This window comes from Scyliorhinus torazame, chromosome 8 (assembly GCF_047496885.1).
Source record: "Scyliorhinus torazame isolate Kashiwa2021f chromosome 8, sScyTor2.1, whole genome shotgun sequence".
In the NCBI taxonomy this organism is placed as follows: domain Eukaryota; kingdom Metazoa; phylum Chordata; class Chondrichthyes; order Carcharhiniformes; family Scyliorhinidae; genus Scyliorhinus; species Scyliorhinus torazame.
Genome location: NC_092714.1, coordinates 62,395,998 through 62,419,247, shown reverse-complemented (window position 1 = coordinate 62,419,247; position 23,250 = coordinate 62,395,998). Strand labels below are relative to the sequence as shown.

Sequence of the window (23,250 nt, the reverse complement as noted above, 5' to 3'; positions counted from 1 at the left end):
TGTGGTCAGAGCCTTTTTAAACCTATCATAGGGGGCTGGATAGTTTCCTTTCAAAATCTCCCTGAGATTGCTATCCTGCTTCTGGGCCTGCACTAAATCCTCGATATTAGTCTGCAAGACCTGAACTGCATTCACTGGTGCGCTTTCGGGGGGTGTCCAAAAATATCCGTGCCTGGAACCTGCTTTAGCCAGTGCGTCGGCTTTTACATTTCCAGGGGGGGTGGGGGGGAGGAACGATGGTGACTTCGAACTTTGACTATACCAAAAGTCCTGTTCTGTGCTCGCTCTAAAATGTGACGGAGCAATGGGGCTGAGGGGAGGGGTTTTCCGTCTGCCGAAACAAATCCTCTTGCTTTCCACAGGGGTAGGAATTCCGTAAGGCTGTTGCAGACATAGAGGCTGTCCGAATATATGTCTGCTGGGCTGGGGAAGGAATCTGGGTGTTCCACTATGTATGCGATGGCCGCAAGTTCTGCCGCCTGCGCGCCTAAGTGTCCTGGAAGTTTTATTGCTCTTTCTTCTAGGGCGCGTCCCTGTGCGTCCTCGACGTAAATGCCACATCCTGTTATGCGATTCCCTTCTAATACTGTGGAAGATCCATCCACATATATCCTAATGGGTTCTCACGTGTCTGTGTGCTTGGGGCTCTGGGTTGAATTACCTATCTTTCTGGGGGGTGTTTTAGCAATAAAGGGGCCTGTGTTGTGGTGTGGAGAGATAATTTCACATTCATGGGGGGTTCCGGGGTACTGTAGGTTATCAGCTAAAAAAGTGTGTGTTTTGGTCCTTTTAATAGTGATGTCCCGTCCCTGCAAAAGAAGGGTCCATCTGGCTGCTCTAATCTGACTGACTGTACCGTCCTTAAGTCGTCCGTCCAGTAAAAGTTGGGTGGGGGTGTGTTCCGTGAGGATTGTGATGGGGTTGAGTCCGGTTATGTACGAAAAATACTGTACTGCCCAAAAAACTGCGAGCAGGTGCCTTTCACAGGTTGAAAATCCCTGCTCCACAGCATCTAAAACTCTGGAGGTGTAAGCCACGGGCCTTAACTGTTCGTGCTGTTCCTGAAGGAGCACGGCCGAAAGGGTGCGGTCTGTGCTTGCTACCTCTATCGCATAGGGGGAAAGCGGGTCTGGAACTTGTAGTGCAGGGGCTGCAATGAGTGCTCTTTTCAACGAGTCCATAGCATCCGTATGCTGCGGAAGCCACTCCCAGGGGGCTCCTTTCTATAGGAGGTCTGAGAGGGGTGCTGCCTTGCTGGCGAAACCGTCAATGTGGTTTCGGCAGTAGGCAACCAGTCCTAAAAACGACCGGAGGGCTGAAACGTTCTGGGGAAGGGGCAATTTGGCAATCGAGTCAATCCTTTTATGCTCGATCTCGCGTTTACCATGCGTGATAATTGTACCCAAATATATCACTTTGTGTTCCAAAATCTGGGCCTTTTGGGGGTTAACTTTACATCCAATTGTTTGTAGGAGTTCCAGGAGTTCGGACAGAAGCTCAATGTGCTCTGCCTTGGTGTCTGTCTGCAGTAGTAGGTCGTCTACGTACTGGACCAGACATTCGGGGCGAGAACATTTTGACAAACCATTTGCCAGCTGTCGGTGGAAAATGGAGGGGGAGTTGTGGAATCCTTGTGGAAGGCATGTCCACGTGTACTGTTGATTTTTAAACGTGAAGGTAAATTTGTACTGGCACGCCTTTGCCAATGGAATGGACCAGAATCCATTACTGATATCCAAAACCGTAAAGTATCGGGAATTGAGTCCCTGCTTGAGCATGGTCTCGGGACTTGTTGCTACTGTGGGGGTTGCTGCGGGGGTGATTTTGTTGAGTTCCCGGTAATCGATGGTCAGCCGCCATGATCCATTGGGCTTTCTCACTGGCCAAATCGGGGCATTATTAGTGGAGGCTACTGATCTAAGTACGCCCTGCTCTAATAAGCTGTCGATAACTTTTGCGATTTCTCCCTCTGCCTCTTGGGGAAATCCATATTTTGGGGTCTAGGGTCAGGTCCTGTGATTTATACTGAACCAGTCATCCTAGACAAAAAGCTTGTGCGAATTATGATCCCTCAGAGGAAGGTCATAATGAGAAATGGGTCGTAAAAAGATTGTCCCGCGCCTGGGAGCAGTCGGTACAAAACAAACCCGCAGTTAAAAATCCCGAAAAACAGCAGGCAGAAGCAGTCATACAAGCAGTTAAAACACACCAGAACCCTGCATGGGTAAATGAAGGCAGGAACAGCCCCCCACAAAAGTCGCAGGAGTGTTACAACTGTGGACAGTTGGGACACTTTGCAAGAGAATGCAATGCCCCACGAAAGCCACAGAGAGCCACAGTCGTGTTTGTGGGTCGCGAATGCTGCCCTGTTCTTTTGTAACACTGCCCTAACCTACTTGTCCGTGCTAATTGTAGTCGGGTTAAACCAAAATTCGCTAATTTGTATGCGTATTCACCTATTGTGAGTGTTGCGGGGGCTCTTGTGGATTTTGCCATTTTCCAGACACATTGGTTGACTGGATCAAAGGATAGGTTGTGGGAATTCATAAAATCTATGCCCAAAATGTGTTCTGCTCTGTGGGGTAGATAGAATAAAACTATGGGGTGCTTGGTGGTGATGTTGGCGATTTGAATGGGTACAGGGGCTGTGATGTGTCCCTGCTGTGAGTAGCCTGTAAAGCCGCTGAGGGTGATTTCATAGAATTTACAGCGCAGAAGGAGGCCATTCGGCCCATCGAGTCTGCACCGGCTCTTGGAAAGAGCACCCTACCAAGGTCCACACCTTCACCCTATCCCCATAACCCAGTAACCCCACCCAACACTAAGGGCAATTTTGGACACTAAGGGCAATTTATCATGGCCAATCCACCTAACCTGCACATCTTTGGACTGTGGGAGGAAACCGGAGCACCCGGAGGAAACCCACGCACACACGGGGAGGATGTGCAGACTCCGCACAGACAGTGACCCAAGCCGGAATCGAACCTGGGACCCTGGAGCTGTGAAGCAATTGTGCTATCCACAATGCTACCGTGCTGCCCCTAATAGTGGCTGTAGTGGGCCACGTGTCCTTTTGAAACATGGTGGAGGAATTTATTGTGGTGCGGGACCTTCCTGTGTTCCAGAGAAACTCGATGGGCTGTCCCCGTATCTTTGCTGCAACTACCGGTCGGCCGGACCTATCCCAAAGGGTGTCGCAGACCCAACTGGGGGAGCCCGAACACCGTCAGTCCGTTCCGTTCAGGTCCGTATGATCTGAACGGGTGCTCACACTATGTATGGGCTCCGTCTTATTCTTATTCAGGGTGCCTGCCTGCTGGGCTCTCTGTGGCTTTCGTGGGGCATTGCATTCTCTTGCAAAGTGTCCCAACTGTCCACAGTTCCAGAAAAAGTTCCAGGATGGAGATGGGGCGCCCGGGGCCGGAGGCTGGGTCGGAGAGGGGGGTCTTCCTCTTGCCACCACCGCTCAATGACCCCGAGGTCAGGGAGCTGTCACAGCCCTCCGGCGTTGTGAAAGCGATAGCCTCCCGGGTGCAAAATTGCTCCGGGTGGCACAAGCCTTTAGGAGGTGCGGGGTCCTGGCCTCAAGGCCTCCTGCTCGGGGTCTGCAACAGCTCAGGGATCAAAACATGTTTCATCATCTATGTTTTCTTCCGGTGTGCGGTGTAATGTCGAGGGGCAGGGGTCTGGGGCGCCACCCTCTCTGCACCTTGGGGGGGGGGGGGGTGGGGGGGGTGGATGGAGTCATGAGTGGCACTGCTTGAAGGGGGTGACCTACGCCGAAGAAACCTCCATCCTTGCATCTCCACCCTTTCCCTCAACACTCTGCCCCCCCCGGGTTCATGATTTTGGCATCTTTCGCGCTGGCCTGGGGTTGTGCGGATCATCCCCACTCCCCCACCCCTTGCTGACCCGCGTTGAAATGACGCCGGGTCTAGTACCCAACGCTGAGGCATCAATGGGCCCAGGATGAGACAGAGTGTCCGTGGTACCTGGTGTATCATTGGCCCCCAAGCCGGAGTTTCGGGGCGCCTGGTTCTCCAGGCTGATGGGGTTGGGACTATCTGGAGCCGATCCCCTCCTTGCCTTCTTTCAGGCCTTGCGGCCTGGTGGATGTCCTCCCTCCTCCACGCCGATAGCCGATTGGTCAGTAGGTGCCAGCACGGTGTCCCTTGCGACTATGGCATATCCCCTCTCTCCAGGCAGCTCAGCAGCAAACAGCACGTCTGGTGGATCCCCCTGTCATAGCTTTGTCTTTGTTGGAGGCAGATGTTGATGGGCTGGAGGACTGAGCCAGGCAGGGCCCTCAGCCCGGGAGGGGCCCAGCTTCCCACCTTTGTGTTGAAAGTTGCCTCCTTCCAGTCCTTCTCTCCTCTCCTCTCTTCCTTCCCTACCCTCCGCTCTCCAGGCAGCTCAGCAGAAAACAGCACTGGAACAGGCAGCAGACTGAGCAGCAGCAACAGAGAGAGAGAGCAGCAGCAGCAACTCTCCACCACAGCAACAACCTCACAACTCCAAAGTTTGCACTGGGAGTGCCGGCTTTGGATTGGCCAAGCTAAATTGCCCCTTAATTGGAAAAATTAAAAAAAATGTTTAGGTTAAGCGAAGCTTATGGAATGTACACAACACAGGTCAAAATGCAGTAACTCCTTATCCAACAGTATTTTGGGAGCAGCACATTCAATGCAGCAGTTCAAGAAGATGGACCTCCCCCTTTGCATTCACATCATGAAAATGAATTTAAAAAAAGAAAAATCACCAATAAAAAAATTAAAAAATTTAGATTACCCAATTATTTTTTCCAATTAAGGGGCAATTTAGTGTGGCCAATCCACCTACTCTGCACATTTTTGGGTTGTGAGGGCGAAACCCACGCAGAAACGGGGAGAATGTGCAAACTCCACACGGACAGTGACCCAGAGCCGGGATCGAACCAGGGACCTCAGCGCCGTGAGGCACAATATATAGATAAATATGCTGCCCCAATATATAGATAAATTAACCATGTGTAAAAATGTGATAAAGTTCAGAATTAAACGTAATTATTTTACGTCAATCAAGTTGTTTGTGACCCTGTGAAGACTGTCACTGTCAGCAATGTGCTGTGGGCTTTTCAAATTGGGGCTTAATAAATGTGGATTATCCATTTGCTTTTAATCCTTACGCTCTTATTAACTTGTTTGCCTCTTTTTTGCACATCAGATTGTAGAAGCCTACCAGCTTTCGTCAGCCTTGGTATTTGTAGCTGGACCAATAAACAAAATTCAGAACCAATAATATTTGCTCAAGTTGAGATTGTACGTTCGGATGGGTTTGGATATCATCAATTGCAGAGTCATTTTGAATCAGTGTTACAGCATGAAAGCAAGCTTTGGACCAACAAGTTGACTACTTGTCCGAACATTGTCTTCTGTTTGCTCCCTGTAGCCTTCAAAGTTCTTCTTTTTCAAAGCCACATCTCATTCTCTCTTCGTGGAAAAGCAAAATTACTGCAGATGCTGGAAATCTGAAATAAAAACAGAAAACGCTGAAAATACTCAGCAGATCTCAGCCTCTGTCGAGAAAAAGACAGAGTTAATGTTTTGGGTCTGTGTCCTTTCATCAGAACTGGTGAAAGCTGATGAAAGGTCACAGACCTGAAACATTAACACGTCTCTCTTCCACAGATGCTACTCTGACATGCTGAATATTTCTAGCATTTTTCTGTTTTATCCCTTTTCATGGAATTTTAGAAAATTCTAATCATGGATTTTTAAAAATGATTTATCTTAAATTTATGCTCCCTGGTTAATGGCTTGTTGATTTGGATTTGAATTTTGTTTATTGTCACGTGTACCGAGGTACAGAGAAAAGTATTTTTCTGCGAGCAGCTCAACAGATTAAGTACATGAAAAGAAAAGGAAATAAAAGAAAATACATAATAGGGCACCACAAGGTACACAATGTCACTACATAACACCGGCATCGGGTGAAGCATGCAGTGGTGTAGTGTTAATGAGATCAGTCCATAAGAGGGTCGTTTAGGAGCCTGGTAACAAGGGGGAAGAAGCTGTTTTTGAATCTGTTCGGGCATGTTCTCAGACTTTTGTGTTTCCTGTCCGATGGAAGAAGTTGACCAGTACAAATTAGTATTCACTATATCATAATTCATAATCTCTCCCTGGTTTCCCCTTAATTTTCTCCATCTCCACCAAAGTGTCGCATATAACCTTTTATTCGTAATATTGCTGCATTTTCTGTACTGCTTTTTATACTTATCCTACGATGAGATGTCTAAAATTGGGAAGTTGCAGTACTTCTGAAAGATTAATTTTTTTACGATTTATATTTTCAATAATGATGTTATCTAATCATTTCAGTGATTTTGATTGACAAGGAGATGAACAGTTGCTTATCCAAGTTTAAAACAAGTTAAAACGGCATGTAAAAAAAGCATGAGAGCTGAATAATTAAAAAGAGCTGGAAAGTCCCTTTTTTAAAAAAAAAGGCAAGAAAGGGCATTTATGTAAGTAGGATGGTACAACTAGAAAGGATGCCTCTGTGAAGGAAGAGGATTTATTTTTATTGTTAATGTGATTGACGATGGGGAAGACAATTACACAATGTTCTGACTTCACAAAAGTGGGCCACAAACCTTTTTGAAAAGTTACTTGTCCTGTGCATATTAATGTGACCACTCAAGCTTCTCAAAATCAATCAAATATAATTATGCATTTTAGCACAAAAACATAAGTTTGCAAGACTAGGTGGATCACTGAGCACTTAAATTCCACAGATTGCAGAGGACTGCTGCAATGGTATTATTGATCTCCTTTCTGTTCATAACTGTGCATAGATGGTGGTCTACATTGCAACATAAAATCCCAATAGCCACTCTAAAGTAAATATAGGTAGTTCTAGTACATTGCTGACAATTGTTTTCTTTTACTTGACAAAAAGAGATGGTACTTCTTGGAATTTTATCAGTTTATTCAAAAAGAAAGGGAATTTTAAAAAACCCACAGGTAACTATCGGCCTGTTAGCTTGACATCTATCATTGGGAAAATGTTAGAGGCCATTATAAAGGATGTAATAACAGAGCATTTAAAAATACATGATATAATCAAGCCGGGTCAGCATGGCTTCATGAAGGGGAAATCATGCCTGACAAATTTATTAGAATTATTTGTGGTGATAGATAAAGGGGAATCAGTAGATATAATATACTTGGATTTCCAAAAAACGTTCGATACAGTACAGCACAAAAGGCTGTTTAATAAGTTAAGAGTCCATGGTGTCGGGGGTAGTATATTAGCATGGATAGAGGATTAGCTAACTGATAAAGGCAGAGAATTGGGACAAAAAAGGTACTTTCAAGACACAAAAATAAGTAGCAAGGCAAGTGTGAAGATGACACAAAGTCGACAGAGGGATATAAACAGGTTAAGTGAATGGGCAAAAACTTGGCAGATGGAATATAATGTAGGAAAGTGTGAAGTTATGCACTTTGGTATGAAGAATAAAAGCTGAATATTTAATTTGAGAAAGTCTGCAGAAAGGTGCAGCTCAAGAGTTTTGGGGGTCCTTGTGCATAAATCACCAAGTTCAAGTGCAGGTTCAGCAGGTAATAGGAAAGGTAAATGGAATTTCAAAGGGAATGGAGTATAAAAATATGGAAGTCTTCCTAAAACCATAGAAGGCACTGGTTAGACCACACCTGGAATACTATGAACAGTTTTAGTCCCCTTATCTCAGGAAAGATATACTGGCATTGGAGGGAGCCCAGAGAAGGTACACTTGGTTCATTAAAGCTTATTAGTCTGGTCCAGGCAAATTCCAGCTGATATGCGTGCTACTCTGAATTTTAAATTGCAAATTCCTATTACTTGTTTTTTCCCAGAGGTATGGAACACTTTACTGTGCTGATTACATTGTTTAATTTGAATTATTGGATAATTATCTGAAGGACTCTGGTCTCATATGACATCACAAAACAACCAACTTTCTTGGATTACAACCCCCCCCCCCCACCCCACCCACCCCACCCTCCACTTTTACAGTTGATGTTTTCCTGATGAACCCAGTGTAAGTGTTGAACAGTGTTTCAGAAAAAGGATTGAGGCTGGGATGAAACTACACCGTATGGACATAACCATCTTTGCCATTATGTTTTGAATTTTTTTATTCATTCATGGGATGTGGGCATCTCGGGCCACATCACTGGGCATCTTGAGATACAAGTACACTTAGGGCATATGGAGGGTGTTCAAGGGTTTTGACCCAGCGGCAGTGAAGGAGTGATGATATACTTCCAGGTTAGGATAGTGTGATTTAGAGGGGTACTTGCAGGTGATAGTGTTCCCATATGTCTGTTTCTCCTGTTCTAGGTGGCAGAGGTTGCGGGTTTGGAAGGTGCGGTTCCTAGCCTCTGATGTACTCTTGTAAACACGCAATTAGGATGGTCCAGTTGAGTTTCTGGTCAGTATTAAGTCCCCAGGATGTTGATGGTTGGGAATTCAGCGATGGTAATGCCATTGATTGTTAAGGGGGGGGGGGGGGGGGGTTGGTTACATTCTCTTTTATTGGAGATGGCCATTGCTTGGTACTTGTGTGACGTGAATGTTACATTGGTCAGCCCAACCATGAATGTTGTCCAGGTATTGCAGCATGCAGGCAGATATTGCTTTCCATTCTCTTAAGGATTTTCAAATATGGCTGACTGATGCTGCAATGATCAGTGAATATCTCTCCACTTCTGACCTTTATGATGGGGGTAAGGTCATCGATGAAGTAGCTGAAGGTGATGGGCCTGGGACATTACACTGAGGAAATCCCGCAGTAATGTCCGGGGGCTGAGATGATTGGCCCCCAACAACCACAATCACTGTCCTTTGTGCCAGGTATGACTCCAATCAGTGGAACGTTTACTTCAATTTTATTAGGGTTCCTTGTTGTAACTGTACTGGATCAGTTTGGCTAGTGGTGCGGCAAGTTCTGGAGCACAAGTATTCATTACAGCTGAGATGTTGGCAGCACGGATAATTGTTGCTATATCTGTTGTACTCAGCTGTTTCTTGATATCATATGGAATGATTTAATTTGGCTGAAGACTGGCACCGGTGATGGTGGAAGCCTCAACAAGAGGCCCAGATGAATGTATTCAAGTAATTGGGAGAGCAGTGACAGGAGGAAACTGCCATGGATTGTCTACACAGCCCTTCTGGCTGAAGATGATGGGAACTGCTTTAACCTTGTCTTTTGCACTGACTTGCTGGCCTCTGCCATCATTCAGGTTGGGGATATAGTAGAATCTTCTCGTTCAATAGTTTAATTGACCTCAACCATTCATGACTGGATGTGGCTGGTCTGCAAAACTTTGATCTGACCATTGGTTTTGGAAACATTTAGATCTATAGCATGCTCCATTCATTGTTTAGCATGTTTGTCATCCTGTGTTGTCACTTCACCAGGTTGGTAGCTTAGTTTTGGATTTGCCAGGTGCTGCTCCTGTAACGCCCTGCTGCACTCCTTGTTGAACTGGGGTTGATTCTTTTGCATGATAATAATAGTAAAATAACTCTGGAATGAAGCTAGTCTCATTAACGGTGACCATAAACTACATGATTGTGCTGAAACATGAGGTACAGAATGTGGTGGAGTAGAGTTTTGTGGCTGCTGATGGCTCACAGGGTCTCATGGATGGCCCGTTCAGAGCTGCTAAATCTGATCTAAATCTATCTCATTTAAAACATGTGGTAGTGCCAAACAAAATGGACGGTGTCTTCAGTGTGAAGGTGCGACTCTGTCTCCACAAGGACTATGCAGTGGTAATTCCTACCAATAGTGCCAAGGACAAATGCGTCTGCGTCAGGTAAGATTGATAATGACATGATCAAGTAGGTTTTCCCCCTTGGTCCTCTCACCAGGACCGCGCTCTCTACCATTTACCACTGTGTCGCCTTCTCTGCTGGTGGGGCAGGCATGGTGATGGAGGAGTCTGGGGAGATTCTGAGTGTATGACTATGTCAGGCTGTTGCTTGTCAAGATCAGTGGACAACTCTCCCAATTTTGGCACATCCTTGTGGAGGACTTCGTAGAGTTGACTGGGCAGGGTGTGCCTTTGTTATAGAATCATAGAATCATAGAATTTACAGTGCAGAAGGAGGCCATTCGGCCCATCGAGTCTGCACCGGCTCTTGGAAAGAGCACCCTACCCAAGGTCAACACCGCCACCCTATCCCCATAACCCAGTAACCCCACCCAACACTAAGGGCAATTTTGGACACTAAGGGCAATTTATCATGGCCAATCCACCTAACCTGCACATCTTTGGACTGTGGGAGGAAACCGGAGCACCCGGAGGAAACCCACGCACACACGGGGAGGATGTGCAGACTCCGCACAGACAGTGACCCAAGCCGGAATCGAACCTGGGACCCTGGAGCTGTGAAGCAATTGTGCTATCCACAAGGCTACCGTGCTGCCCTAAAGTATGTCTGATACTTGTTTAGCACAGGGCTAAATCGTTGACTTTGAAAGCAGACCAAGGCAGGCCAGCAGCACGGTTCAATTCCCGTAACAGCCTCCCCAAACAGGCGCCGGAATGTTGCGACTAGGGGCTTTTCACAGTAACTTCGTTGAAGCCTACTTGTGACAATAAGCGATTTTCATTTTCATTTCATTTCAAAATGGATACTTGATGGACTGTCCTGTACTCTTCAACATTTTAGTGAACCAGATGGGTTTTTATGACAATCATGTAGTTTATGGTCACCGTTAATGAGACTAGCTTCATTCCAGAGTTATTCATTAATTGAATTTAAATTCCACCAGCTGCTATTGTGGGATTTGAACCCATGTTCCAGAGAATTAGTCCGGTCCTCTGAATTACTAGTTCAGTAAGATTGCCATTATGCCACAATTCCTTAATAGTTGTGGCTCTGTTAGTAGCACTCTCGCTGAGCCACAAGGTTCCATGTCATTCATTACATTCATGTTCCATTCCAAGGCTTGAGTGCAAAAATCAAGGCGGTGCCGTTTTTTTGGATGACCCAATAAATTGAGGCCCTGTATTCCTGCTCGAGTGGATTCCATGGCACAATTTCAAAGATTTAGATTGAGTGTCATGTGTACCGAGGTACAGTGAAAAGTATTGTTCTGCGTACAGTCCAGGAAGATCATTCCATACATGAAAAGCATAGGACATACGATAAATACAAAATATAAATACATAGACATCGGGAAAGCATACGGAATGTAGTGCTACACAGTAGAGAAGATGCGTGATAAAAGGGAGATTCAGGAGTCTGGTAACAGCATGGAAGCAACTGTTTTGAATCTTTGGTGCGTGTTCTCAGACTTTTGTATCTTCTGCCCGATGGAAGAGGTTGGAAGAGAGACTAACCCGAGTGGGAGATGTCTTTGATTATGCTGCCCACTTTCCCAAGGCAGCGGGAGGTGTAGACCGAGTCAATGGATGGGAGGTGGGTTTGTGTGATGCATTGGGCTGTGTTCACAACACTCTGGAGTTTTTTGCGGTCTTGGACTGAGCAGTTGCCATACCGGGCTGTGATGCAGCCAGATAGGATGCTTTCTTTTTTTTTAATAAACATTTTATTGAGGTATTTTTTGGTATTATAACAACAACACAATAAACAAAGTACATGAAACTATAAACATAGTGCAAAAGCCATCTCCCTCCCTTACAGGTCCCACCTTTACTAACCCCCCAATCTAAGCTAAACTAACCCCCCCCCCCCCCCGCCCCTTCTGCTGACGATTAATTTTCCGTGAAGAAGTTGACGAACGGTTGCCACCTCCAGGCGAACCCTAACAGTGACCCTCTCAAGGCGAACTTGATTTTCTCCAAACAGAGAAAGCTAGCCATGTCCGACAGCCAGGTCTCCGACTTTGGGTTCTTTGAGTTCCTCCAAACTAATAGTATCCGTCTCCGGGCTACCAGGGAAGCAAAGGCCAGAACATCTGCCTCTTTTTCCTCCTGGATACCCGGATCTTCCGACACCCTGAAAATCACCACCTCTGGACTCGGCGCCACCCTTGTTTTTAACACCGTGGACATGACATCTGAAAACCCCTGCCAAAATCCCCAAAGCTTCGGACATGCCCAGAATATGTGGACATGGTTCGCTGGTCTTCCCGCACATTTTGCACACCTGTCTTCCACCCCAAAGAATCTGCTCATCCGGGCCACTGTCATGTGAGCCCGGTGAACGACCTTAAATTGTATCAGGCTAAGCCTCTACTCAACGCGTCCGCCCATAGACCATCCTCTATCTCTCCTCCCAGCTCCTCCTCCCACTTGCGCTTCAGCTCCTCTGTCTGCGTCTCCTCTGACCCCATAAGTTCCTTGTAAATGTCCGAGATGCTCCCTTCTCCTACCCACCCTCTGGAAACTACGATGTTCTGAATCCGCCTTAGTGGTAGGAGCGAAAAGGTTGACACCTGTTTACGTTGGAAGTCCTGCACCTGCAGATACCTGAATTTGTTTCCCCTCGCCAACCCAAACTTCTCCAGCGCCCTCATACTCGGAAAGCTCCCCTCTATAGACATATCCCTCATCCTCTCAATCCCTGCTCTCCGCCATATCCGGAAGCCCCCATCCATACTTCCCAGGGCAAACCGGTGATTATTACAGATTGGGGACCAGACCGATGTTCCCTCTGCTCCCACATGTCTCCTCCATTGCCCCCAGACTCTCAGGGCCGCCACCACCACGGGGCTGGTGGAGTACCGTGCCGACGGGAACGGCAGAGGCTCAGTTACCAACGCCCCCAAACTGGTGCCCTTGCATGAAGCCGCCTCCATACGCTCCCATGCCGACCCCTCCCCCACCACCCACTTCCCGATCATGGCTATATTCACCGCCCAGCAATAGTTACTAAAATTTGGCAGCGCCAGCCCGCCCTCTCCCCGACTCCGCTCAAGCATTACCTTCCTTATCCGCGAGGTCTTGCCTGCCCAAACAAAGCCAGAGATCACTTTGTTGACCCGTTTAGAAAAGGACCGCGGAATAAAGATGGGGAGACATTGAAACACGAACAAGAATCTCGGGTGGACCGTCATCTTCACCGTCTGCACCCTCCCAGCTCATGACAACGTGAGCGCGTCCCATCTCCGAAAATCGTCCTTCATTTGGTCTACTGGCCGGGCCAGATTTAATTTATGCAGCCGGTCCCATTCCCGCGCCACTTGAATGCCTAGGTACCTAAAGCTTCCCCTTACTAATCTAAACAGCAGCTCCCCCAATCGCCTCTCCTGTCCCCTCGCCTGGATCGCAAACATCTCACTTTTCCCCATATTTAGCTTATACCTCGAAAACCGTCCAAATATCCCCTAGAATCCTCATGATTTCTTCCATCTCCTCTAATGGGTCTGATACATACAGAAGCAAGTCGTCTGCATAGAGCGAGACTCTGTGCTCCACCCCCCACCCGGACCAGCCCCTTGAGCTTCTCAGAGCAGCCAATGACTCTGTAGCTAGTGCGAACAACAGTGGGGAGAGGGGACATCCCTGTCTCGTCCCCTGGTGCAGTCTAAAATAGTCCAATGTTGTCGTATTCGTCCGTACACTTGCCACAGGAGCCTGATACAGCAACCTGACCCAGACAATAAAGCCCCACCCAAATCCGAACCGTCCCAGTACCTCCCACAGATAATCCCATTCTACCCGATCACAAGCCTTTTCTGCATCCATTGCGATCACTACCTCCACCTCCCTACCTTCCGGGGGCATCATGATCACATTTACCAGCCTTCTTACATTCGCCACCAACTGCCTACCCTTAACAAACCCGTCTGGTCCTCCCAATAATGTCCGGAACACAATCCTCAATCCTGGAGGACAAAACCTTGGCCAGCAGTTTGGGTCCACATTCAACAAGGATATCAGCCTGTGGGACCCACACAGCTCCGGGTTCTTGTCCCGCTTCAGAATCAGCGGAATTCTGGCCTGTTACATTGTCGGGGGCAGCACCCCTCTTTCCCTTGCCTCATTGAACATCCTCATCAACACCCCCAATATTCCAGAGAACTTTTTATAAAACTCCACTGGGTACCCGTCCGGCCCCGGGGCTTTACCCATCTGCATTCAGACCCTCCACTATCTCTTCCAACCCGATCGGGGCCCCCAGCCCTTCTACCAGCTCCCCGTCCACCTTTGGGAAATTCAGCCCCCCCAAGAAGTGCCTCATCCCCTCCGGCCCCGTAGGGGGTTCCGACCTATACAGCCTACTGTAGAAATCCCTAAACGCCTTAGTCACCCCTGATGAATCTCCAACCAGGTTCCCATCTCCGCCATTTACTTTCTCTATCTCCCTGGCTGCCTCCCTCTTTCTACGCTGCTGTGCAAGCATTCTGCTGGCCTTCTCTCCATACTCCTAGATCAACCCCCTCGCCTTTCTCAGCAGCTTCACCACCCTACCTGTGGTTAACAAGCCGAACTCCGCCTGTAGCCTTCGCCATTCCCTTAAAAGCCCTGCCTCTGATGTCTCCGCATACCTCCTATCGATCTGTAGTATCTCCTTAACCAGTCGGTCCGTCTCTGTCCAGTCCACCTTCTCCCTATGGGCCCGTATCGAGATCAGCTCCCCTCTGACCACCACCTTCAGTGCTTCCCGGACCATCGCTGCTGAAATTTCCCTCGTGTCGTTGACCTGCTGGTAGTTCTGAATACATTTCCTCAGCCGCTCGCCCACCCCTTCATCAGCCAAAAGTCCCACATCTAACCTCCAGTGCGGCGCTGGTTACTGTCTTTACTAACCTGCAGGTCAACCCAGTGCAGAGCATGGTCTGAGATTGTGATTGCCGAGTACCCCGTGTCCACCACCCCTGCCAGTAAGGCCATGCTCAAAATGAAGAAATCGATCCGGGAGTATACTTTATGCACATGTGAGTAGAAGGAGAACTCCCTCACCCTCGGCTGCCCAAATCTCCATGGATCCACCCCCCCATCTGCTCCATGAACCCTTTTAGTTCCTTTGCCATTGCTGGCACCCTGCCCATTTTCAAGCTTGACCGGTCCAAGCCAGGGTCAATAATTGTGTTGAAGTCCCCTCCCATGACCAACCTGTGCGAGTCCAGGTCCAGTATCTTCCCCAGCACCCTCTTTATAAACTCCACATCAACCCAATTTGGTGCAAACACATTTACTAATACCACCTGCACCCCCTCCAGTTTCCCACTGACCATAATGTACCGACCTCCCACATCCAAAACTATTCTACCCGCCTCAAACCCCACCCGCTTATTGATCAGGATCGCGACCCCTCTAGTCTCTGAATCCAGTCCCGAGTGAAAGACCTAACTGACCCAGCCTTCCCTCAATGTAATCTGGTCAGTTACTCTAAGGTGTATCTCCTGCAACATTACCACGTCCGCCTTCAGTCCCCTAAGATGCGCGAACACACGTGCCTTCTTGACCGCCCCATTTAACCCTTGAACATTCCAGATGATCAGCCTAGTTGGGGGGCACATTGCCCCCCCCTTCGCTGATCCGGCATCCCCTTTTTTGGGCCCGCCTCCAGCCCATGCTCCGCGCCTCCACCGGCCCGCCCCCAGGCAGCCTCTGCCCCCAACCTCCTCTCTGTCCCTCCCTCGTCAGCAGAACATTTTTCCCCCCCCATCCCCCCCCCTAGTAACAACACTCTGTAACCCAACCCCTTTGATAAACCAAACATTTGCACACCCCCCACTGCGCTTCCGTAAGCTAGCCCGCCCAGCTAGCTTGATGGCCCCATCCCTGGCGCCGGGTAGTCTCCCACCTATTGTTCCCTCCCCCCTGCTCATATAATATACTCCAACATCAAACAATCCCCACACAATTGCCCGACAGAAAAACACCAAAATCTAAACAAGCACACCATCCCCCAACAGTGCAAATGAAAACCTTAACTCGCTCAGCTCTGCCACTGGTCCCAAATCAATACAGAAGGCATTACAAACAGCTTCCACAAAACGAAAAACGAGTAACATTTTTTTAAAGAACCGAGAAACAAAAAGAAAAAAAAACATGAACGCTGCAGCAAAGTTCAAAAGTTCTCAGTCCACCACCAGTCCTTTTCTTTTCAAGAAGTCCAGCGCGTCCTCAGGCGACTCGAAATAAAGTGCTGTTTCTCGTACGTGACCCAGAGAGGGGCCGGATACAACAGTCCGACGAACTTCACCTTTTTCTTAAAAAGGATCAACCTAATCAGGTTGAAGCCTGCTCTTCTCCTAGCCACCTCCACACAAGGGTCTTGGTAGACCCGCAGGATACTATTGTCCCACTTACAGCTCCGTGTCGGCTTGGCCCACTAGAATGCGCTCCTCATCCAAGTACCTGTGGAATCTCACCACCATTACCCTCGGGGGGGGGGGGGGGTGTCTCTCGTTCGCGGCTTCCTCGCGAGTGCTCTGTGAGCCCTGACCACCTCCAAGGGTCGGGAGAACGCCCCATCCCCCAGCAGCTTCTCAAATATATCTGCGATGTATGAGATAGGATGCTTTCTATGGTTCACCTGTAAAAATTGGTGAGAGTCAATGTGGACATGCCAAATTTCCTTAGTTTCCTGAAGAAGTATAGGTGATGTTGTGCTTTCTTGGTTGTAGTGTTGACGTAGGTGGACCACGACAGATTGTTGTGATCTGCACACCTAGGAATTTGAAGCTGTCAATCATCTCCACCTCGGCACTATTGATCAGACAGGGTGTGTATGATACTTTGCTACCTGAAGTCAATGACCATCTCCTTAGTTTTGCTGACATTGAGGGAGAGATTGTTGTCGTTACATCACTCCATTAGGTTCTCTACCTCCCTCCTGTATTCTGACTCATCGTTGATTGAGAACTGACCCACTACGGTCATGTCATCAGCAAACTTGTAGATGGAGTTGGAGCCACATTTTGCCATATAGACGTGTGTGCACAGGGAATATAGTAGGAGGCTAAGTATTCAGCCTTGCGGGGCCATGGGGATTATCGTGGAGGAGGTGTTGTTGTTTATCCTTACTGATTGTAGTCTATAGGTCAGGAAGTCGAGGATCCAGTTGCAGAGGGAGGAACAGGGGAATTATCCCCAGCGTCCTAGCCAATATTTACCCCTCAATCAACATCACAGAAAACGATTGTCTGATCATTATGGAGGTTTGCTCTGCACACATTAGCTGCAGCATTTTCTACATTGCAACAGTGATACATTTGAAAAAAATTGGTTGAGAGCACTTTGAGACAGCTGGTGGTTATGAAAAGTCTATATACATGCAAATTTTCTGATAATGATTTTTGGGCATCCATGGAGGATTGAGTGCACACTCACAGTGCAGCCAAGCAACATACCACCCCCATTCAGTCTATACTACCATGATTAAACTGTGCTCAGAATACCTCAGCTAGATTCACACGTTTCACTACACAAGGCTTTTCCCTTTTGCCAAAGTTAACACGTGCTGCCTTAGTTCAACTACATCACTCCTGAATCAATCACTCTGTTTCATCCCAAACACTGGGGGTAATGCCCTACCCTCCTCCTACACCTACTGGCTGATATCAACTCTACTACCCTGACTGCCACCAACACTAAAAAATAAATCATTGCATTTATGTAGTGCCTTTCATGATCTCAGTACACCCCTTACTGTTTTAGGGCCAATTAAGTGCTTTTGTGGTCCAGTCACTACAAGTAATTTATTTAATCCAGTTGAGACCAGAAGAAGTCTAAAACAGACATAGACAAAGAATTTACAAGCAAACTACTGCGGATGCTGGAAACTGAAACAAAAACAGGAAATACTGGGCAATCTCAGTAGGTCTGACAGTATCAGCTTTGACAAAGAGACTCAATGTTAGCCCCCTTCACTCTCCCCAAATGCTGTCAGACCTACTGAGATAGACAAAGAATTATCCATGGAGTGATTTAAATACAGATATGTCAATGAGGTGCAATTTTTTTTATTGAATTCCCTGTAATAGTTTCTACACTTATATAGGCAGTGCTTTTGTGATTAGTCTTCAGTGGAAATAGCAGATGGTTAGCAGCTTTGCAGGTGATTGCCGGTTTAACGCACTTGGCTTGCCAGATGGTTTGTGATGTCAGAACAAGGTCAGCAGCGTGGATTCAATCCCCGTACCAGCTGAAATTCTTCATGAAGGCCTCCGCCTTCTCAACCTTGCCCCTCGCCTGAGGTGTGGTGATCCAACTCTCCCCCTCAAAGGGGAAAGCAGCCTATGATCATCTGGGACTATGGTGACTTTACCGTTCCTGCCTTTGCCCTTCCAGGTGGTAGATATCTTGGGTTTGGAAGGTGCTATCAGGAGGCTGGACAAGTTGCTGCAGAGCATCTTGTATATGGAACACATACGCTGTCACTATGCACGGGTGGTGGAGAGAGTGAATGTTTAAGTTAGTGGATGGGGTGCCAATCAATTTGGGCTAATTTGTCCTGGATGGTGTTGAGCTTCTTGAGGGTTTTTGGAGTTGCACTCAAATAGGCAAGTGGAGATTATTCCATCATACTCCTGATTTGTGCCTTTGTAGATGATGGACACGATTTGGGGAGTCAGGGAGCTTATTCATGAAGACCCCGTCTTCTCAACCTTGCCCGACACCTGAGGTGTGGTGATGTTCAGCTTAAATCACAACAATCAGTTCTCCCCTTCAAAGGGGAAAGCAGCCTATGGTCATGTGGGACTATGGCGACTTTACCTTGTTTTACCTATTCTCTACAGAATTTTCAGCCTCTGACCTGCTCTTGTAGCCAAAACCTTTAGATGGCTGGTCCAGTCAAGTTTCTGGTCAATGGTAACCCCCAGAATTATGATGATTTTAAGGGAACGAGCATTACACAGTATGTTTAAAACCACAGTGCTGGTTCAAATTAAAAATGTTCATACCATATCTGTGAAGTCCTTGACAATTAAAATTAATCCTAATTGTAAAGGTAGGTTACAGAAAGACTGGAATATGAGAATCTGAAGCAAGATCAACCAACTATGTGTGCCCTGTGGATCGGAACAAGAAATAATCCATATCTGCTATTCTTTGATATCTGAGATGATCATTTCACATTGGCTTCAGTAACAAATAAATAAATACAGCTGAGACACTGTTCAATATTTATGAAAGTGGTCACTTGTGGGAGGCAATTAATGGGCTGCTGTGACACACTTTGAAGAGTGCCCAGCATGGGTTACTACCATTTAGGAGAGGACAAGAGAAGCTAGTTGGGAGGTAAACAAGTTGTCGACCTCAATTATTGGTTAGCACATTGCATTTCTGGAATTTGGATTGAATCTAGTCCTGACTGATGGCATGGAAAATTTACTGCCTGTCAGTTGCGATGGTCTCAACTGAAACATGTTTAAGCCATCACAAGACAGATCTTTATAAATTTGTATCATCAGTTGGAAACCAAAAGAGCATTCAAAACTAGTTGTGGCATCGAATGGTTTTATAGGATAACGCATTTCCTTTGTTATTTTTTTCTATTATCAAAGGTGCATTCCCTTCACCAATGGGCCACATTTGGTCCTGTCGACAGCAAACGTACTGACAGCTACAAAATAAAGTGCAATTGTTAAAAATTAGATTATCATTGTAGATGACTACTTCTGACAGCAGAAATGCAAACCAAGAGATTATCTTGCCTTAACAGTGTACTTAACAACCTGACAGTATAGCTTGGTTAAATTTATTGTCCATATACAATTTGCCTCAGAGTAATGGTGTCTGTGTTTGTATGTGTATTCCTGTTGTGTGAGTTTCTAATTTTGAATGAATTTTCTTTTATAAATCCAAAGGTCAAAGATGACTGATCCAGATGTTGTGACTGAGGTGCCTGCAGCTTTGAAACGTCTTGCCAAATATGTTGTAAGAGGATTTTATGGGTTGGAACATGCATTGGCCCTGGACATTCTCATTAGAAACCCCTGTGTCAAAGAGGAAGACATGTTGGAGCTACTGAAATTCGACCGCAAACAACTGCGAGCGGTTTTGAATACACTGAAAAATGACAAATTTATTAAAAGTAGAATGCGAGTTGAAACTGCTCCTGATGGTAAGACTACTAGACATAATTATTACTTCATAAACTACCGCCTTCTGGTGAACGTGGTGAAGTACAAACTTGACCACATGAGGCGAAGGATTGAAACCGATGAACGGGATTCCACCAACAGAGCCTCTTTTAAATGTCCCACCTGTTTCAACACATTCACAGACCTGGAAGCAAACCAACTATTTGACCCAATGACAGGTACCGAACGAGTTTTGTACTTAATTGTTCAGCATGCCATCATTTCTTTTACCCAAATGGTTAAATGATCCAGATTTATCTGATAGCAGTGCTAACGAATATCTGACCCACACAGACAAGGAATGTTCCAACTTTTAATCCCATTATATGTTGAGTTAGCTGAACTCAGCCAAGGTGGTGGTCAGGGTACTACAATTGGCATTAATCTCTTGGGTTGCAGAGGAGACAATCAGCTGAGATTCTTGGAACAACTGGTTGAAATATATATCTATGGAGAGGATTAGGTTGGGCTCTAAAACTCTTTAAAAGGACATTGTCACAATTTATGCATTAAAGATGGCCACTCAATAAATATCCCAAACCTTTGGAGAGGTGAAAAAGTGAAATGAAAATTGCTTATTGTCACAAGTAGGCTTCAAATGAAGTTACAGCGAAAAGCCCCTAGTTGCCACATTCCACCGCCTGTTCGGGGAGGCTGGTACGGGGAGGTGGAAGGGGGAGGGAGCAATGGTGGGAAATGAAGGAAGAAAAGATTTTGTGAATGACTTAAATTTTGAAAACTAAGTTACTGGAATTGAAACTGCATTTGGATTTCAAATATTTCTATTCTTTTGGTGAGTTGTCAACCTTGATTCTATTTTATTTTAATACCATTTATGAACAGGAGCAGGTTTTTGAGCCACTCACGCCTACCCCCACCACAAATGATAGCTGGTTGGCACCTCAAACGCCATTTACCTTTTCTCCATATTCCTTAATACCCATACATAACGAATATCTAACAGTCCGAAAAAGAAAGAGCTTCAATTTCATTCCTAAATGTCCGAACTCTATTTTACTCTATTTTGAATTATATGTTCCTTTGTCTGGACTCTCCATCAGAGAAAGCAGTTTCTTTGTATATATGTTACTAAATTCCTTAATCATTTTAAATACCTAGATTGTATTACTCTTCAACCTTCTAAACTCAAAGTAATAAATACCACATTTATGCAATCTGCCCTCATAATTTAACCTGTTATGGGTCCGGGTTTACAGAACCCCAAAGTGTTTCATGGGGTTCAACCGACCCACACCTTTTAATAGATTGTGGTGTGGGAAGCACACGACGTACTCTCCAGGTGTGATACAGCAATTATGGACAAATGGTTTTTAAAACAAAACAATGTTTATTCTATGAACTCAACTTAACCTTTAAAAAACAAACATTGAATATCTTAACACCCATTACTTCAAAGATATCCCCAAAAGACTACAACACTAAATAATCCTTCAAACTGTTCCTTTAAACATCCAAAAGACTTCAACCTTCAAAAACAGACATGAGGTTACATTCTATTTATAGTCTTTGGATTTGCAGACATCAACAGACCAGCTCTATGTTTTCTTCCTGCAGCTCTCAGCAAGCTGTGTTTTCTTCCTGCAGCTCTCAGCAAGGTCTGTGTTTTCTTCCTGCAGCTCTCAGCAAAACACACAGACACTCCCAGCTTTCTCGTCAAACTGAAACCAAAAGCAGAAGTGAGCTCAGCTCTCCCCACCCTCTGACATCACTTCAGTAATATGATCAGCTCCATTTCTTAAAGGTACATTGCTTAAACATCCATTTCTTAAAGGTACTCTCACATGACACCTCCCCCCAAGAAAAAAAAAACCATCCACTTCAAGGTGGTTTCATTTTTCACCTTTGCATCATCAATTAAGAAATGCACACAGTAAAAACACTTTACCGGTTCAAAATAAACAACACACGCAAACAGGTATATTAATATAGTCCATTCTTTTTTTTTCTTCGTTCTTCTTCCTCCAGCCGAAATCCTTCTCAATTAACAGTCTCTTTGAACAAGAAGGTCTTTGCACGATCCATCCATTCCTCTACTCCTCGGCATTTCTCTTTAGAATCATATACTGTAGTTCAATCTGACCACAGAGCCCCTTACAATTCTCCAATACAGGAACATTGGTGATCACAGCTTTCAGGCAGTCAAATGCCTGTTGAAAGTCCCCTGTCCATTGAAATTTTTTATGTTTCTTCAGCAATTCCATCAGTGGAGCAACCACGCTACACATCTTTTGCACAAAGATTCGATCAAATTCATTCATGCGAAGAGATTGCATTATTTCCTTTCGTCTTGAGGGTATCGGAAACTCCTCAAGGAAAGTGATTCGGGCTTCTCCAAATTCACTTTCGGCAAGGATCATCACCAAACCTGCCGCCTGAAGTCGATCGAAGAACTCCATACGATGTTTTGAATGTTCATTCCATGTCTGGAAGTCGGAAATAAAAGCAGATTGTCCCACTTTCTCAATGCAATCCTTCAAACGTGGGATAGGGTAAGAGTCCGTTCTTGTAACTGCATTCGCCTTTCGACAGTCCACACACAACCGTTGGGTACCGTCTGGTTTAGGTACCATCACTATGGGTGAGCTCCATTGGCTGCAACCCACTTTGATTATGCCATTTTTAAGCATACTTTCAATCTCTTTGTTAACCTGTGCCAATTTTAAAGGGTTAAGTCTATATGGATGTTGTTTGATTGGAACAGCATTTCCCACATCTACATCATGTATAGCCATTTTAGTACTTCCCAATTTATCTCTACAAACTTGCCCATGTGATATCAATAACTCTTTCAGGTCAGTTCGTTTTTCCTCTGGAAGATAACTCAACAATTTATCCCAGTTTTTAAGAACATCCTCATTTTCCAATTTAATTTGAGGTATGTCAAATTCACAGTCATCTGGATTTGGTTTGTCACTTTGAGTTAGAATCATTAAAACCTCCTTTTTCTCTCCTTCCCTTTCAAAGTACCTTTTAAGCATATTCACATGACACACTCGGTGAGTCTTCCTTCTATCTGGTGTTTTTACCACATAATTCACCTCACTTAATTTCCTTTCAATCTGATAAGGTCCACAAAACCTAGCTTTTAAAGGTTCACCTACCACTGGTAACAACACTAAAACTTTATCTCCACTGGCAAAACTACGAATTTTGGATTTCTTGTCCGCTATCCATTTCATCAC

General features: G+C 45.8%; 1 protein-coding gene across 3 annotated transcripts in view; it reads left to right on the top strand.

Moving 5' to 3' along the window:
• gtf2e1 (general transcription factor IIE, polypeptide 1, alpha) overlaps positions 1-23,250 on the top strand; it is a 112,338-nt gene that overhangs the window by 8,034 nt on the left and 81,054 nt on the right. Inside the window, exons 1-2 of one of the 3 annotated variants that reach the window (XM_072513714.1) lie at positions 8,843-8,880; positions 19,772-20,226. In XM_072513714.1, the coding sequence (XP_072369815.1) occupies positions 19,779-20,226 (448 nt within the window). In that variant the 5' untranslated portion in view covers positions 8,843-8,880; positions 19,772-19,778. Of the gene's footprint in view, positions 1-8,842; positions 8,881-19,771; positions 20,227-23,250 lie in introns of those variants that run through there. The other 2 variants (XM_072513715.1, XM_072513713.1) reach the window with 2 other exon arrangements.